Here is an 18601-nt window from a genome sequence, read left to right as displayed (position 1 = left end):
ATTTTTTCTTTTGTACTTTCGTTTCATTGTTTTTCTTTTCTTTGTTGTTGATGGGTTGGTTTTTTTAAGGGGGGGGGGGGGGGTCCTTTAATTGCCTTTTTGGCTTTCAGACTATGAGGTATAGTGCGACATGAATTATAAGTGTACGTCTATCGGTGAATAAATTGAATGAAATTCCAAAGCAATAATTCATGAAATCATGGCCATAGGAATGTTTACAATCATATCTCGAAAAGAAAAGCTAAAACGTTGCATTATCTTTCATCCTCAAATGTTTAACTTTGAAGTTTTACTCCGACACAAACAATACTAAAAGAACAATAACCCTCCTATATCATCCATGTACTTTATCAAACCGAAAATATGTAATGATCTTTGAATTTGAATTTAAAATTAAACAAATAAATGACATTGGAATATTTTATTTCAATTTTTCTTTCCTTCATCACTAAGATATTTCTTGTTTGCTACGTCAGCAAATTTCCGGAAGCATCGGTCTAAGCCTGAAGGAGTTGACATGGTTCATTATTGTTTGGTGGGTCTAATATTGAGAGGAAGTTTCTATTTGAGTTTATTTAAGTTTCTTTTTAACTATTAACCATAATAAGTGCTCATGACTTTTTAACGCAATATGATTAAAAGAGAAGCCATTTGAAAATATATGGCTTATCTTTAAATCATATTCACTATAGCGTTATAAGTCACATAAGGCTTTTGAAGATTAAATTTCTATAAAAACTCGAATGTGCATATAATAGAGGACTACGTGTTTTTCAGAAATGTTGGCTGGTGTATAATATATAGCTTTAATTAACAGTTTTAGTAGTCAAATAAATTACTGATGTAAATGTTAATTCTGCTAATTGTTTTTATCAGGAACTATTCCTGAAAGAGGTGATGGGATAGTTAACAGGACGACTTGCGTCCCAGGACTTTTCACGACTTGTGATTTTACATACAACATAATGGTGGAGAACTGTGGAGTGTATCGAATGTATTTTCTGCCACCACCTTCGCGCTGTAACGAGGCTTACTGTTTTGGTACTGTGTTTAATCACAGTTTACAGATTAATGAAAGGACTTATCGCATATTTGAATAATTTCGAAACTCTACATGAAATTAGTCTTCATATATTAAATAACGAGTAGGACATATTTTCAAAAGCCATTTCACGGGTTTGAGGACAGCGAAATTCAAATTTTGCAATATGTATTTTTTCTTCCAATTTTCAAGTCATTTCACCTAAAGTCATATGAGTTCTTTCAATCGAGGTGAAAATAACCAGAAAGACCTGGGAATTTTCTTTCGCCGTGAGGTCTTTATTCTCTACCGAGACCAACTAATTGTGTTCTCTCCACTTTGCGAAAGACCAGTAAGATAGCCACGCAAAAACAAATATGGAGAACGCATACTTTAGAGCCCGAATCCGCCTGCGGACTGGTGTTGTCCCATAGACCTACTTTAGATATCTCCCATAAGTTTTAGTGGCTTCCAAAACACGGGGGAAAAACGAGTGTTGCTTTTAAAGGTTGTCATGTTTTATTACTCTATTGAGACTGGTGTGGATAACCTCGATGACTTGGACATTTAAACAATTCTCTATGAAACTCTGCTAATGCGTGATGCATTCTAGGTCACTCAATTTCTGAATGTTGCATATTACTGGGACTTCTACGCAACAGACACGTTCTCGGATTCTGTCGCTATTGTTTGACATGATTCATACTCGCGTGAAAAATAAACAATAAAATGAAATGTTGCAGTTTTTCTGCAAAAGGCTATATTTTTTTTCTCATTTCAATGAATTTTGTTCGAAATTACAAGTAAATACTTGGCATCACATGTAATGTAACAATTAATCCATTTTGATACCCTCAAATCTAATCTAAATATTAAGGTATTCAATGTATAACGAAGGATAATGAACAAATTTGAAGGATTTAAATCAATAAAAATGTTTATTGTTAAATAATGATGAAAGTGAAGTAGATGAAATCCACATTACTAATAAATGAAGCTGACCTTTTTCCACTTGAAATTTTTTGAAGAGTTATATAATTATCCAATTCTCGTAATACCCGAAAAAATCTAATTTTCTAAACATGTGTTCGGTAAATGATTGATTTTATTTCATAATGTCATAAAGAGAAAGTGTATGTAACGTTCTACCAAGAAATTGTATGAATATATAAAAAAAAAATCAAAATATTTTAATAAAACATGCTCCTCCCATAGACTTTCTAGGTGAAATAAATCAAACAGTAAACTGAATTTGAAAATTCCTATGGTGGGTTATTTTTATTTGATGAACTTAAGAAAGTATAAATAAATCACTGGCAAATTGCAAAATATTGAATATAAAGATTGCTTTATTTCATGAAAACGCCATAATTAAAAACAGATAAAATAGTAACAATTGCTTTCTGTATTCAAAACTAGTATGCGTTAGTTTAAAAAAGAAAACTGGGATCATGTAATGTGGATTTGAGCGATATGCGAGTTTCGTATTTATAGGATCTATAGGCCTATGTTCGGCGCTTATGGCCTTTGAGCAGGGACAGATATTTATCGTACCACATCTGTTTTGACATGGGACCTCGGTTGTTGCGATCTCATCCAAAGGACCACCCCATTTAGTTGCCTCTTACGACAAGCAAGGGGGTACTGAGGACCTACTCTAACCTGGAAGTTGGATAGTCAAACATCAATAATGATTGCAAATTGCACCATTTGTACCTTCACACCAGAACATCATCCAAACTTGAGTGATCCATTGGAACATGCCTTTGTAATGGTTTAATTATTTTCTATTCATCAATCTGTAGCTAACGCTCAATTGAACAATGCAAATGTTTTAGCTCGAATCCTTTTTCTCTGTATATTTAGTAATAAAAAGTAAACTATTCTTTTTTCTTTTAGTATTTTAATACAATGACTACAACAAATCAATGCACCGTTTTTTTGTGAAAACAGAAGATGAATCAAACAAAGGCACCTATATATCAGAGGGTTCATTCGGCGATGCCGTTGACCGTGATCATCAATTTCCTCCCTGCCTTCCTGAACATATACATTGGGGTTCGAATGTTGATTGATTGATTGAATATTTCACTCATATGGAGACGTCACCACTGCCGGTGAAGGTCTGCAAAATTTAGGCCTATGCTCGGCGCTTATGGCCTTTTAGCAGAGAGTGATCTTTATCGTGCCACACCTGCTGTGACACGGGACCTCGGTTTTTACGGTCTCATCCGAAGGACCACCCCATTTAATCGCAAGGGATACTGAGGACCTATTCTAACCTGGATCCCCACGTGACGGGGGGTCGAATGTGGTGCTGACTCAAACATATAGGGCTGAATAGTACAAGGAATTATATCAATGCCAACCTATATTTCATGTAATTAAGATCGACATGGCATTGCTTTCTTAGTTTTGCATTAGCTGATCGAAAGGGCTCCTATGACGCCACGATACCACATGACTTCCTACCTACTATCGGGCGAATGGTTACTATTAGAGCAAATTTATTGCTACATATTCACGACTTATTGGTATCAATACTGGCCAAGTTAATCATTATAAGTACAGTAAAGTTAAAAATCATTATAATTTGTTATAATTTGATTTTCTATATGAAAATGTGATAACGAACAGCGATCAATCTTATAACTCCTATAAGGAATACAAAACGAAGTGTTGGGCAAACACAATTATGCGATAAGTCCTTTAAATGTGTTATTTATTTCTTGTGACGAATCGAAAAGATTAGAGTGCAATTTTGTGGTTGAAAATCATAAGAAATAATTCATTTCATTTTAGGATATGGAAAGTCAGGTAACATTTAAAATACTAACGACTTTCAAAGAAGAAATTGGATTGATTGTAATGACAATTATAGTTCTATCATTAATGTCATTTTATTATTGTTTCTATAATTATTATTATGATTATTAGTATCATTGTTATTATCATCATCATTATAGGTCGTGTTCCAACGAATACTACAGAGAAACCAACTATAAGATATGGATTTGAAAAGATAATCGAACGATATGCATTTGAATCATTTTATTTTGAGTGTTCATTCCAAACTTTACAAGATGACGCATATTTTTATCAAATACATTGGTTTGCAAACGGACAAAATATACGGGTTATGCAACCGGTTAAAAGGGGACATATCGCACAAAGCAGATGGACGCTGGATACGGATTTACCTACTTTTAATGTCAATGTAAGAGAATTAATATGTAATGGGAATGTAAATATCGGTTTTCTTTGATCGAATTGGGTGATATTTTCAGAATCGATTTAGTTGTGCGTTGTGATCCATATATATGCTTTTTTGTGTCATAGGACCCAAAAGGAAATATCTGATCCCAATTTCGGGTGTAACATGCCCTAATGTACATTTTTGATTTTTGAAAATTTCTTTAACTCCACGTATATTAAGCACAGACGGGGTAAATAATTGATTTTGAAAACTAAATTAAAATTTAGATATGAACAACTAAGCCTATCGATCTTTTACTTTATTTTTAATATTTCAGTGTGATAATCTAGTGATTGAGAAATGAAATCAAAATCTTTATTTACTATTTTTATCATTATTATAACCATTCCATTGTTACTGTTGTACTGCCTATTATCACAGTGGTCATATCTTTCAAGAGTACATTTTATTTAGGGGTATTTACATTTTCCCTTCGTTTCATGAATATTCCAACATCCGGTAGTTTCTCTTATCACCAGCTTTTTTTAGGAGTTCCGCAAATCTTTGTTATGCGTGATGCTTTCAGCAGGTATTATACATTTTCCGTTTATTCATTTATTGTTGCTAATAGCTACAAAACTATATTCCATATACATGTACATTTTTTTGTATGATGTATTCGTAAACTACTGTAATAGAGTGGCTTTTCTGAGAATATTAAATACAGTAAATTGTAATCAACAAATGCTTTGAAAATGATTTGTTAATAAATTTTGAAGGGTTTCGTCTATAAATAAAAGGTGAAGATAACGAACAATGATCAATTTTATAACTCCTATAAGAAATACAAAATAGAAAGTTGGGAAAAGGCGGACTTTTGAACATACCAGAGGTGGGATCAGGTGCCCAGAAGGAGTAAGCATCCTTGTCGACTGATCACACGCAACTTGAGGTCTATGTCTTGATAAGGTAAACGAAATAATCCCATGTGCCGGGACGGCCTAACAATGAATCAATTCAGACAGCATTTGACCCAATGATAGGTTGTATTGGCAAGTTAGATCATTATAATGACCATACGAATTTACGGTGAAGAGGAGTATCTAGCCCAACCTCTAGTGTCTCTTGGGTTAACAAAGTAATAAATCTCTTAAATTAAATAAAAAATATCAATACTTATTACAAGAAGGTAGTAATCGTTTTGAAATCTAAACAAATACCCCACCCATTCAAAGTTCCATGCTAATTGTTGTCAATTATATTGGAAAAGTCAAGTTAACGAACAGTGATTCCTATGAATAACACTAATTGAAAATACGACAAAAATGGACTCCAAGAGAACTATATGTTGGGCTAGATTTCCATAAGAAGTAAGCACCACATGTTGACCGGTCACACCCACCGTGAGCCCTATATTTTGATCAGGTAAACAGAGTTATCCGTAGTCAAAATTAGTATGTAAGGAACGATCTATTGATAGGAATAATCACGTATGCAGCCGAATGGTATTCGTAAATTAGATCGTCATAACGACCATAGGCTTTGCGAAATGTTGACTTTAAACAAAACTGTTGAAATCCCTGAAACATCAACTTTTTTTTTTACAGTAGCCTGTCCCTGTTTAAAGACTGATCATTTAAGTCAGCATTTCTCAAATTCTATGGTCGTTATAACGATCTGGTTCGTCAATACAACCTCGCATTGGGTCAAATGCTGTCTGACGTGTTTCATACCGATCGTTAAGCCGTTCTTGGCATTCTGATTTTGACTGATAACTCCGTTTACCTGATCAAGATAAAGGGCTCGCGGCGGGTGTGACCGGTCAACAGGGGATGTTTACTCCTCCTAGGCACCTGATCCCACCTCTGGTGTGTCCAGGGGTCCGTGTTTGTCCATCTCTCTATTTTGTATTGCTTATAGGAGTTATGAGATTGATCACTGTGTTCGTTATCTTCACTTTGCATCATACACAGAACATGGAACTAACATCTGAAATAGGTATTGTTTTAAGATACGTTCTTGATGCAAAATTGGCTCTGGCTACTGATAATCAGGGAATATCATTTCAGAAATTTTGATCTAAGAATAATTAATATTCATCTTAGATTTCGAATGTTTTCCACTTTCTTAGATCGTTTTTTACACAGTGATTTTGACTATAGATCAGTTCGTTTACCTGCTCAGGATAGGTGGTTGTGACAGGTCAACAGGGATGCTTACTCCTCCTAGGCACTTGATCCCACCTCTGGCATACCCAGGGTCCATGTTTGTGGAACTCTTTTTTATGTATTCCTTGGAGTTTTGAGTTTGATCACTTTTTGTTATATTCAAATTTCATAAAACAATGCCCATGCATTGGAAGACTTAGAAAGACTTCGCCGAGTTTTGTTATTAGAAAAACTGACCATGCGTTGGTTCAGATATAATTTTATCCTATTGCAATAAAAATATTTGAATATTATATATGTTACATTTCATTCCATTTGATAAAGGTTTCCTGCGCGGTATCATTAATGTACGGTCAGGATCAAAAGGCAGGTCCCATGTCATCGCGAAGTGATGAGTTTTTCGCAGGGATCAAAGTGAGTAAAAATAATTACAACCATTTGACTTACTAGTTAGTTGTTGATTCAAGCTATTTTTATTATCATAGTGGTTTGATATTCTTACTTCCATGTCTGTCTTTGGTGACATAATATTGCTTATAACGTGTTACACGTTTTAACTTTTAGCTGCTGATTTCGATTATTTTAGGTTATATTATGATTTGGTATCCTAATCACTTAGTCTATATGTACATTTGCTTATATTTTCATTCTTTCCGAAGTCTTTGATTTTTCTTGTTCATTTCTTCATTTTTGTTTGTTTGTTAAATTCTAGTATTTGTTTTCATGTATCACATAGGTCAGTCCACAATCAATTATAATTCCCAGAGGACACACAGGACAAGTTGATTTATCCTTGACGGTTCCAATTCCTTGCAGCTTCAGAAATATACAAGACAGTAAACCTGAAAATTGTCATCTTGATTTAGAAGTATACCTTCCATCCTTTGATACATGTACTCCTAAAATCAACAGTCAAGGACGATGTGCAGTTTCCATTCGCAAAGACGACTGGAATAAATCAAATGGGTTGGTTGTCCGCCATGACGACGATGCCCTTTACAAACTTTACCATTACTATGAAATACATCTCAGAACAGTTCCGCTAATTGGTGCCAAAATGTGGCGCGGTATTATTTTACCTCCCATTAAGGTATGCATTATTTTTTGCAATCATAACACATTCATCAAGTTACATCGCGTAACCTAAAACGGATTGTCTGCAAATGTACATTATAGGCGATTTGCTTCCTAAACTGTATAACAATACTTTTAGCGGAATATATTTTGGCAGACATTGCGTTCCATATCATAAAAATGAAAAGGAAACGTGAATATTTATTCGTGAATGATATTCTACCAAGGACTGCAGGTAAGAATAAGGGAGATAACATGTGAGTGAAAAGAAATTGACCCATTGCGAAACTATGTAATCGGATTGCAAACACAATTGGAAGCATATATCGCTTTAAAAAAAAATCTGACATCATGGTGGTGAACGGCTAAATCAATTTATGATTGTTACTCCGGGGGAATTGCTGTACGGTACAACAATATAACTACTTTTCAAAAGCTGAATATTTGATTAAAATGTTACTATATTCCTTACACTATGTTATCGAAAATTTCCAAACAGTAAAGCTGTATAATAAACAAGTAAAGATAACGAACATTGATCAATTTCATATATTTAAGAAATGAAACTTATAATTCTGTTTGATGCATGTATCAAAAGAAAAATTGGACGGCAAACTTTATCAATGCAATACGCGCATTGATGATAAAGTTTACCGTCCAATTATTCGTTTGATACATGCATCAAAAAATTATAAGATTTATTTCTTATCATTCAATTATGTTTTTCAAATAGAAAACCAAATATTTTCTCCCATTAAAAAGCTTGAATTAACGTTTTGAAAGGGTGAGTAGGAATACTTATATGTAACAATTAAAACAACAAAACGACATGGTTGTGCGTTCAGGTTTGGTACAGTTATTGTGCAGAATTAAATAGATTTGTACGCCAAATTAAAGGTGCAATGGTTAAAAGCTGAATTAGATATAAAGGAAGAGAACAAGTGATGACTAGATGTATGCTGCATTGTGTTGGAGGAGACGTTGAACACTGATTGTGTTGTAGGAACGGTGGAATGCGATTCGGCTCCATTTCAATATCAAGTAACAAGTTCAACACCTCTTCATTTAAATCGCCCTAGTTGACTGAACCTCATATAACGCAGTTCAATTTCATTAATATCTCTAAGATCAAAAGTCGTCACTTGCTTCGTCATGCAGACGATACAAACCGTGGACACGTGTAAATCGTTTACTTCTACCAGTCCTACGTCATTAAGTTGACTATTCTGCCACGTCATTACTAGGCCAATGTATGTTGTTTCTTTAAATTAATTTGTATTTTATTCATATCTTTGTTTTTGCTTATTTTTGATGGCAATAAAAAACAAAAATCAAACGAATGCATTGCGTTTATAATGCTTGTGTGGAAATTACCGTAGGATAGATAGCGCCAAAATTAGAAAGCGGAAGACGCATTGTATAGAAAAGGAGTTCCGCGTGCTTAGTGCAGATGAACTCCGAATGAAATCTTTTGACTAAGATTTAAAGGCTCTAAATTCAAAGAAGTCCTGTCATTCAATACGGAATATCGGAACCTTTATTTCGTCTCTGATTCCGTCGAGATTTTAATATTAAGTATGCCCAACGAGATCACGTTTGTTGCGTTAACTTAGGCAACTCTTCATCAAATAAGCACAAATGTTACTGACTTACTACTATCAGATATAGTGAGTTCAGGCACAGTTTAGCGTCATTTTCTAAAGTTGAGGTATGGGGAACAATTGTCCGGAGAAAATGAGGTTATATAAATATGAAAAATCTTAGCAAAAAAGCAGTGCTGTCCAAATCCCTAAATCATAAAGAGGGAGGTGGGTATCCTAGAGTACATGACATGATTTAATATCACCGTGTCCCGTGGGGATCCGGGTTAGAATAGGTCCTCAGTACCCCCTTGCTTGTCGTATGAGGCGACTAAATGGGGCGGTCCTTCGGATGAGACCGTAAACACCGAGGTCCCGTTTCACACCAGGTGTGGCACGATAAAGATCCCTCCCTAGCTCAATGGCCATAAGCGCCGAGCATAGGCCTAAATTTTGCAGCCCTTCACCGGCAGTGGTGACGTCTCCATATGAGTGAAATATTCTCGAGAAGGACATTAAACAATATTCAATCAATCAATTCATCGGTTCAACCTTGCATTTCCACTACCATTCACCGCTAATAAATCAAGTGATTAGCTAATATTTAATAAATCGATCTTTGCATGTACTAATAAAAATATCTTGTGTGTGATAATAACGCGATGTCATGAAAATAGGGGTGGGGGTGACCGGAGATTGATGCATAAATTGTGATTATCTATATCATTTCATAGTGGCTGTTTGTTTTAATGACTCGAGAAAATTTATTACGTAAATATGCGGTATTGGAATAAACGTTGCTTTTTTTTTTAAATTATTATTATTTGTTTTATCTCCCCTACCAAATATCAAAAATTCAATCCAATAACTCATGTTTTTTGGTACTATGGCATTCATTTGCAACATTCTAAAAAATAATCTTCAAATCAGTCAAGATTTTTTTATCAGAAATAAGTCGTCTTTAGCCATCACTAATTTGTATACAAGAGTTCCCTAAGTGACACATAATTTCATAACTTCTTTTTCTGAAGAGTCCTAGAATTTTCTAGTTTTAATTTAGTATTGGCGACTTAGCCCCATCTCTAGTATGATTTCCGTCAAAGATTGTGACAAATGATAGGCTAAGTATGATAAAGAACTTGATACATGTATCTTGTCATAATGGATAAAAGAGGAATATTATATTACATTGAGAGTTTTGAATACATTTTGTACGTTATTTAAAGAAAGCAAAGCATACTTTGATTTTTCAACACTAGAATAGAGACTGAACAATATGATTATGGATGTTGTCGATCACAAACTATTTAAACCACCGCGGGTTATGGATGTAATTCCTTCCAAATCATATCGCCAGTTTGTTAAACTTAAATTTACTAACAAAGGAATATATGCCGTCAACATAAGTAACATCCTTCGTCATTAAAACGTCCAGTCTTGCATTCCAACATATTTCAAGTTCAAGTCTACAATTTGTATTTTCTACAAATTTACTTCTACTACTGCATCTAAACTTTTTAATCACAATTTTGCAGTGCCTAGATATAGACCATATTATACTTAATCCACCTATTTGTTCTTGTTCTTCGTTTTCTATCAACTATAGTCCAGCTGGACATGTCATTAGTGGTGATGTTGATATAGTTGAAAATGAAAACTTGAAATCTTTAATTTTAAAATGTCGTAAATTCAGATAATCTTGGTCGTTCCATTGGTGACATAACTTATAGGAATTCTGTTGAAGATTGTGTCAGACGAATTAGGGCTAAATATATAGAAGATGAACTTGATATCTTGTCAGAATGTGTTAAAAGTATAAGAGGAAATTACAATTCTGTGTTAGTCACATAAAAACAAAAGTGCATACCACCAATACATCTGTGTTTCGTAAACCGGGAGGGATCACATAATTAGATAGGTTACATGAGGAATGTGATTTGGTTCTAGGCCACAAAGCTTGTAATAACCATGTCGTTGTAAGGCTCTACAGGGGAGCAAAGACAGAGACTTGGTAAAACATTTAGGTACCGTATAAGTTTTACATTATGACCCCTGGGTCGAGGTCTCTGCTGGTGGACTGTTAGTCCCCAAGGGTCTCCACAGCCCAGTATCTAAGTATTTCCTTACTAGCTTGAAAATACGGATGTATATTTAATTGCTGTGATAAAATTTAGAAATTAATTTCAAAATTAAGGATTATCTCCCTCATGCATAGCTCTTATCCTTAGACGAATTTGACTCCACTTCTTGGCACTCTGTTTTTTCCCCTAAAAATAGCTCTAGCAAGTTTACTGTTATTTCGGATTTCAAACATTTCAGCTGAGCATCACTGAAGAGACATTATTTGTCGAAATGCGCATCTAGTGCATTAAAATTGGTACCGTATAAGTTTTACATTACTACATCAATCAATGCATCTTTATTTGCACAGAGTTGGTGAAGGAATCCAGAATAGGTACGGTAATTCATATTCATTCGTCCCGATAACTGGAATATTAAATATGTTTAAAACTGAATGTTGATTCTAAAAAAAATTCATCTTTGAAAAAAGCAAATGGAATATATGCAAAACTGATAAATGTGGCATTAATGTTACAAAAAGTCATTATTGCTACAATCTTCGTCAACTGAAACCAAAATATATATGTATTCCTCATGAAAAGGTGAAGATAACGAACAGTGATCAATCTCGTAAATCCGATACGGAATACAAATTGAAATGTAAGGCAAATATACACCCATGGATATACCAGAGGTGGGACCAGATGCCGAGGAGGAGTAAGCATACCATGTCGACCGGTCACATCCGCCGTGAGGTCTGTCTTGATCAGGTAAGCGGAGTAATCTATAGTCAAAATCAGAATGCCAACAACAACCTAACAATTGGTATGGAACACGTCATATAAATGTTTAGCGTCTAAAATTGAAGCATGATTATGTAGAATTTCAACTTTTGAAAAGGCAGTTGGAGTGTAAGTACAATTATCAAATGTTGAATTAATGCCAAGCTCGTTTAAAATACAGTTGTAATAATGAGCCTTACAAAGACAAGGTTGTTACAAGCTTCGTCAGCTGGAACCAAAACATATTCCTCATGTAACCTATCTAATTCTTTTATCACTTCTGGTTTACTAAACACAGAAGGATAGATGCTACGCACTTTTGTTTAGATTTGTCTAATATGGGATTTTAATATTCCTCCGACATTTTTAATATATTCTGACAATGTGGAACGCAGCAGAATTTCGTAACGGCAAACCAAATCAAAAATGAAATTCTGCGTAATTATGACACTATAGAAATAAAACGTTTACCTTCCACAGGTGACTATTACAGAGGCATCGACTGTCTGGCAGGGACGGAGCTGTTATGCTCACACTACATCACATATGAAAACTTTTGATGGCATGTAAGTTTCGGGATTTATATTGCTTAAAGATGTAAATGTGTAATTTGGGGAATAATTTTCATTCTTCTTTGATTTAAAATAATGTACAACTTTATTTCCATCCAATGATTATTTGGAATTGCTTAGAAATTTTTCAAGCAACAATGGCATAGTTTTCTCACGGCATGTTAACAATGTGAAAAAGTGAGGACTGCGGGCAGCGGCAATCCCATCACTTCCATAAAGAATACCAAATTAAGAGAAAGGCTAATGCGGACCCCTGGACACATTAAAGGTGGAATCCGGTGCCTAGGAGGAGTAGCCCTGGGACATCTGATCCCATATTTGTCGTGTCTAGGAATCTGTGATACGCTAAATGTTGTATTCTTTATAGACATTATGAAATCAATCAATGTTCGTTATCTTCACTTTTACATATATCACAGATCTAGATCAAATTAATTTACATGCACATAACGCTATAATTTACATCTACGGTCAGAATTTCCCTTGAATAATGAGCATACTTCCGCTGAAGTAAAAAACAATTTTGATAACATGTGCAATGTATCGGGTTTTCAGTGTTTAAAATTTTAGAATGTAGTGTGATTTCGATATTTGATATTCAATATTTTGTTTCAGAAAATACGACAACCAAAATGACGGAACCTTTATCATGTATAGATCGCAAGATGGCAGTGGAAACATAATGGAGGTATATTCAATGCCCTTTACAAATAGGCCATTTGTATGATCAAGATATAGGGCTCACGGTGTGTGTAACTGATCGACAGGGGATACTTACTCTAACTAGGCACCTGATCCCACCTCTGGTATATCCGGGGGATCGTGTCTGCCCAACCCTCTATTTTGTATTTCTTATAGGAGTTATGAGATTGATCACTGTTTGTTATATTCACTTTTCATGATGCAATGAATGTTTTCGTCTGCTGGAACCATGTGGGTCAGATAAAGCAGTACCTTGAAGGCTATGATAATTAAACATATATTCAATCATCGTAAATAAGTCGTGTTCTGGTACCGGTCTGATTTAGAAGTAACATTTTGTATATACTCTCCGATAGAGAAAGTATTGACAAAGGTCTGTCAGAGAATTTTTACCAAAGAATAGTCTATTATTTCCTTGATTGTTACTGCATTACTGAACATGTTGGAAAGGAGTACTTTGAATAAACAAGCTTTTTAGTTGAACAAATATCTAATCGCCAATCGGAAGACTTGGCCAGTTTGCTACAGGATAAGATAAACGTTAAGAGAAATCAAGTACTTGGATGGATAGGACTGTTTTAGGTGCGTGTTATTCTGTTACTTTGCTGATGTCCTGTCACGGAGAAATTCACTTTCATGAGCATGTCCTGAATTTTCAGAATCCGGTTTTCAAATTATTCTGGCCCGTCAATGTGCACACATAAACTTTCCTGTTGCTTAGGACATTGTAATGTTCTATTTCAACAAAGAATAGTTTCGTTAAGAATCGTTCCCTTCCCACTATAAATCGTTCTAGCCGTCTCCACACTAAACATCGAAGTTTAAACTATTCTTTTCTCATCTGAATCCGTTAATTCTTGATGAACTATTCTTTTCTTCACACTGCTCATTCCCAGATGGTCATTTTAAACTCACCTGAAATTATCGAGTCATTTTATATCCGCATACCTAAAAATATAAAATGAAGAGTAACAAAACATTTATGATATAATTTGTAAACACAGTCTGTCATTAGGTGAAATGCTGCCAGACGTGTTTCATACAAATTGTTATATCGTTCTTTACATGTTAATTTTAATTTTGAATTACTCCTTTACCTTATCACGATATATGGCTCACGGCGGGTGTGTCCGGTCTACAGGGGATGCTTACTCCTCCTAGGCACCTGATCCCACCTCTGGTACATGCAGGGGTTCGTGTTTGCCCAACTTATTTTGTATTGCTTATAGGAGTTCTGAGATTGATAACTGTTTGTTATTTTTGCCGTGTAAACGGTCAACACCAGATGCTTACTCGTCTTCAACACCTGATCACATATCTGGTGTGCCGAGAGATCCGTGGTTGCCCTACTCTTAATTTTGTATAATTTATAGGGAAAGGTAAAGATAATGAACAGTGACCAATTTTATAATTTCTTTAACGTTCGTTAACCGATTCACCGGTATATCATAAATATGTATGTAAAATATTTCAAAAACTGCTGACTGAAATCTACTGTTTCTATACATCTTCTATGGACTCTAACAAAGAAAGTTGTTTTCTTCTTGAGGAAAAGGTGCAGCGCAGTAATCAATGCAGCGCGCAACTGGGCTTCCATGTAGTGAAATACACTATAATTTTGGTGTGAAATTACACCTCAAATTCACAAGTATAATCACAATTGTTACGGTTAAACGCTGAAACCATACTACCCATTTGTTGACTGTGAGTGAGCTACTATAAATTCCCCTCATAGTACTTTCCCGTGACGTCAGTTAAATATCGCATAACACTTTATTTTTATAAACAAAAATTCGGGTGTAAGCGAGTTTCCAGCTGAATTTTTATCGATATTCTCAGAAATAAATAAAAAGCATTTACATGAAAAGTTCTAGGATAGAATGCATACTCAAACAAAGCATGCTATAATTTAACAACATATCAACATTCATCAGCGAATTACAGGGGTTGTTCACATTCTGATAGATACCATATCATCAATATATCAGACAGAAGTTGATCCCAACCTTTTTCAAGCGCATACATATACTTTAAAACATTCATATTACTGGCTATAGCAGATGCATCCAAAGTTTGCCATAGTTTATGTACAATGAAATTATTTATGTAAATAAGTGAATTTTAAAACGAATCAGTCATTCAAATTAGTGCCGATTTAAAGGTAATATAATATGACTATCACCTTCGAGCATACTACATGTATATATAAACAAGAGTACCAAAAACAGTACAACATACGCACATTAGACCTTCAGTGCAATATCCGTATCTATGGTGAGGAAATAGTAAAGAAAACTATATGACCTATTTTTAGTAATTGAAGTAGATCACCGTGCACCAGTGAATCAGTATATCCAACTGATGATGTATTTCTCTAAGAGGGAGGTTGTGACAAAATTCCAGGGTAATATATGTATTCATAATAACGAAAATATTGTGAAAACTGTTTGACCTACTTTTACCACCAAAGTAGGCCATGGTACATCAATCCAGCTGAAATGCAATCTGAAATTACATTTCTTCGAGAGGAAGCTTGTGCCTAAGTTTCATGGTAATATTTGTATCTTTAACGAAAACAAGGTTTTTCTACTAAGTGATACTACAACTCAATCCCTGATCATTCCCTTACCAAAGAAAGACAACCTAAGACAATGCCAGAACTATCGGACAATAGGCCTCATTAGCCACCCTAGCAAAGTCATACCCAGAGTCACCCTCAACCGACTGAAAACCAAAGTGGAGGAGCTGCTGGCAGAAGAACAGGCAGGATTCAGAGCTGGCCGGAGCACAGTGAAGCAGATCTTTAATTGCAGTGTGTTGATTGAAAAGCATCTCCAACACCAGCGGAACCTCTTCCACAACTTTATCGATTTCAAAAAGGCATTCGATAGAGTTTGACATGATGGTTTATGGAAGATCATGAGAGACTTTGGCATTGATGACCATCTAGTATAGGTGATCCAGGCCCTCTACATGAACTCGAGCAGTGCAGTCCTCTTGAATAGTCAGTCGGGAGAGTTCTTCAAGACGACAGATGGTGTGAGGCAAGGGTGTTTACTCTCCCCCGTCTTATTCAACCTGTTCTTGGAGAGGATTATGCAGGAGACGCTCCAGAACCACCATACTTCGATCCCAATTGGTGGAAGACCTCTCTGCAACCTCCGATTCGCTGACGATATTGACCTCATGAGTGGCAGCAACAGCGAATACAGGACCTCACCAACAGATTGGTGGACAGTGCAAGGACCTATGGCATGGAGGTCAGCACAGAAAAGTCCAAAGTGATGGTCAACAGCACAAGCGACATCAGTGCAAACATAACTATGAACGGAGATACCTTAGAGGAAGTGACAAGCTTCAAATACCTGGGGGCAACACCATACAAGGATGGCACCTGCGCTGGAGATATCCGACTCAGGATAGCCACAGCAACATCAGCGATGGCGAGGCTCAATAGAATATGGAAGAGCAGCATCACCTTCCGCACAAAGTACAGGCTATACAGGTCACTCGTAATATCCATCCTCTTGTACGGATGTGAGACATGGACAATGCTGGCTGAGACCGAAAGGAAAGTCCAGGCTTTTGAAAACAAGTGCCTACGGAAACTGCTCGGCATCCACCACTGGGAGCACAAAACCAATGAGTTTGTCAGAGACATGGTCACCAGCCTGGTGGGCCCCCACAAAACCCTCCTACAGATGGTCAAGAGACGCAAGAAGGCCTGGTTTGGTCATGTCGTACGTCACGACAGCCTCGCAAAGACCGTACGACAGGGCACCGTAGAGGGTGGACGCTGCCGCGGCCGACAAAGGAAAATTTGGACAGATAATGTGAAGGAGTGGAACACACTACCCATGCCAGTACTCATCACAACGGCCCAAGAGAGAACCGAGTGGAGAAGGGTCTCTGCTGCTTCATCCCTCTTACCTCCCCAACGACGTCACCCGTCGCGGGATTGATGATGATGATGATGATGATGATGATACTACAACTTTAACCTTTGACTTGGATAAACACTTGGTATAAGGTGCACATGTATATATACCAAGTTTGACAATCCTAGCTCTAATAGTTCGATCTGCATCCTGCCTACGTTGTTGGTTTTTTTTACTAAGAGACCATGAACTTGACCTCTGACATAAGGCGGCCTCCATTTGACATGAAAATATGTATACCAAGTTTGACTGTCCTATCCCCAATAATTCGGTCTGTATTCTATAATTTTCCTTTTAACTTGATAAAACAACAGGCATCTTCCTCTCATCATGTTGATTAGATGTAAGTTAGTACGTTGTGAGATCCTGGAGTGTACAATTCGGTCTGTATCTTAGCTACAAGGTTTTCTTAATATCATTATTATCAAATGTATTGAGTATTAAAATCTTGAACCCACAGTTCATTTTTTATTTTACCCGCAAGGTCCGTACAGACGGACAGACAGATGGACGACGCCATATCATAATACGTACCGTTTTTGACGGGCATATAAAAATGGAGAGTGATTTGATATAAAGGAACAATATATAATTATCTGGGAAATATTTGACGAGATGTTTTCACGTATATACAGCTTACCACTTGATAACGGTAGTTAATAACGACAAAATATTATTACACTTTCCCCGCGATATAACCAGAAGAACCTACGCATTGTTACGTACATTTTCATTGCAACTTTATATACTTGAAATGCACAGAGGTACATTTATATGCAGCACTAGTATTGTTCTCAGGTAGCCTTAACTGAGCTGCACATGCATGTCCTAGTAAATATTTTATCAGCTTTGTCAAATTAATTCACATGTACAGGTGCAAACCAAAACGACTGAGTGCAACAATTTACACACTGGGATATTCTGTAACTGTGCAATAGCTGTTCGAGCTGCGGGTGATGTTTTCGTCATAAACAGATGTCCTCATACACAGGCATATTTCAATTTCAAAAGCTGCCACAATGACATATTGATGATAAAGAAAATAGATGATTTGAATTACAAGGTAAGATATTTGTTGCAGATTTGCTGTTTAGATGTTGCCTTTATCATCGACTGGTAATTCAGCCTTTTTCGAGTTTAGCAATGTAATAAATACGCACTTTAATCTTGTAGTTTGTATTTCCAACTGGAACATATTTAAACGTTCGACTTCGGTTGTACGAAGCAGTGAACGTGATGGAAATAGAAATATTTCCTTCCCTGTACGACATCTATGAAAGTGAGGGATTATGTAGCCGACTAGGTTCCAGTGGTGTGTTATATGCCAGAGACCATTCACACACTCCTTATCAAAATAGACCAGACGTGTTTTCAAGATCTTGGAGGTAGGTTATGAAAAGTCTACTTAAATTTACGTCCTATAGGATTGTTGAGGGAATTTTGATTAGTTTCTATCATGATCAGACAAAGATTCTTGCAAAGCTTCCATGAATATTTTGTATCAAGT

At 35.9% G+C, this 18601-nt stretch overlaps 1 protein-coding gene across 2 annotated transcripts in view; it reads left to right on the top strand.

The window, feature by feature from the left end:
- The window catches only part of LOC125683785 (von Willebrand factor D and EGF domain-containing protein-like), a 29440-nt gene that overhangs the window by 6903 nt on the left and 3936 nt on the right, over window positions 1–18601 (top strand). For both annotated transcript variants that reach the window (XR_008795843.1, XM_056139845.1), the window contains exons 3-11: window positions 877–1041; window positions 3824–3838; window positions 3988–4238; window positions 6710–6799; window positions 7122–7475; window positions 12363–12448; window positions 13070–13142; window positions 17969–18157; window positions 18268–18479. Coding sequence is in view for 1 of the 2 variants with exons in the window: in XM_056139845.1 (XP_055995820.1) it covers window positions 877–1041; window positions 3824–3838; window positions 3988–4238; window positions 6710–6799; window positions 7122–7475; window positions 12363–12448; window positions 13070–13142; window positions 17969–18157; window positions 18268–18479 (1435 nt within the window). In the remaining variant the exon portion in view is untranslated. The remainder of the gene's footprint in view (window positions 1–876; window positions 1042–3823; window positions 3839–3987; window positions 4239–6709; window positions 6800–7121; window positions 7476–12362; window positions 12449–13069; window positions 13143–17968; window positions 18158–18267; window positions 18480–18601) is intronic.

This window comes from Ostrea edulis, chromosome 6 (assembly GCF_947568905.1).
Source record: "Ostrea edulis chromosome 6, xbOstEdul1.1, whole genome shotgun sequence".
Taxonomy (NCBI): domain Eukaryota; kingdom Metazoa; phylum Mollusca; class Bivalvia; order Ostreida; family Ostreidae; genus Ostrea; species Ostrea edulis.
This window is presented reverse-complemented; position numbering and strand designations above follow the sequence as displayed.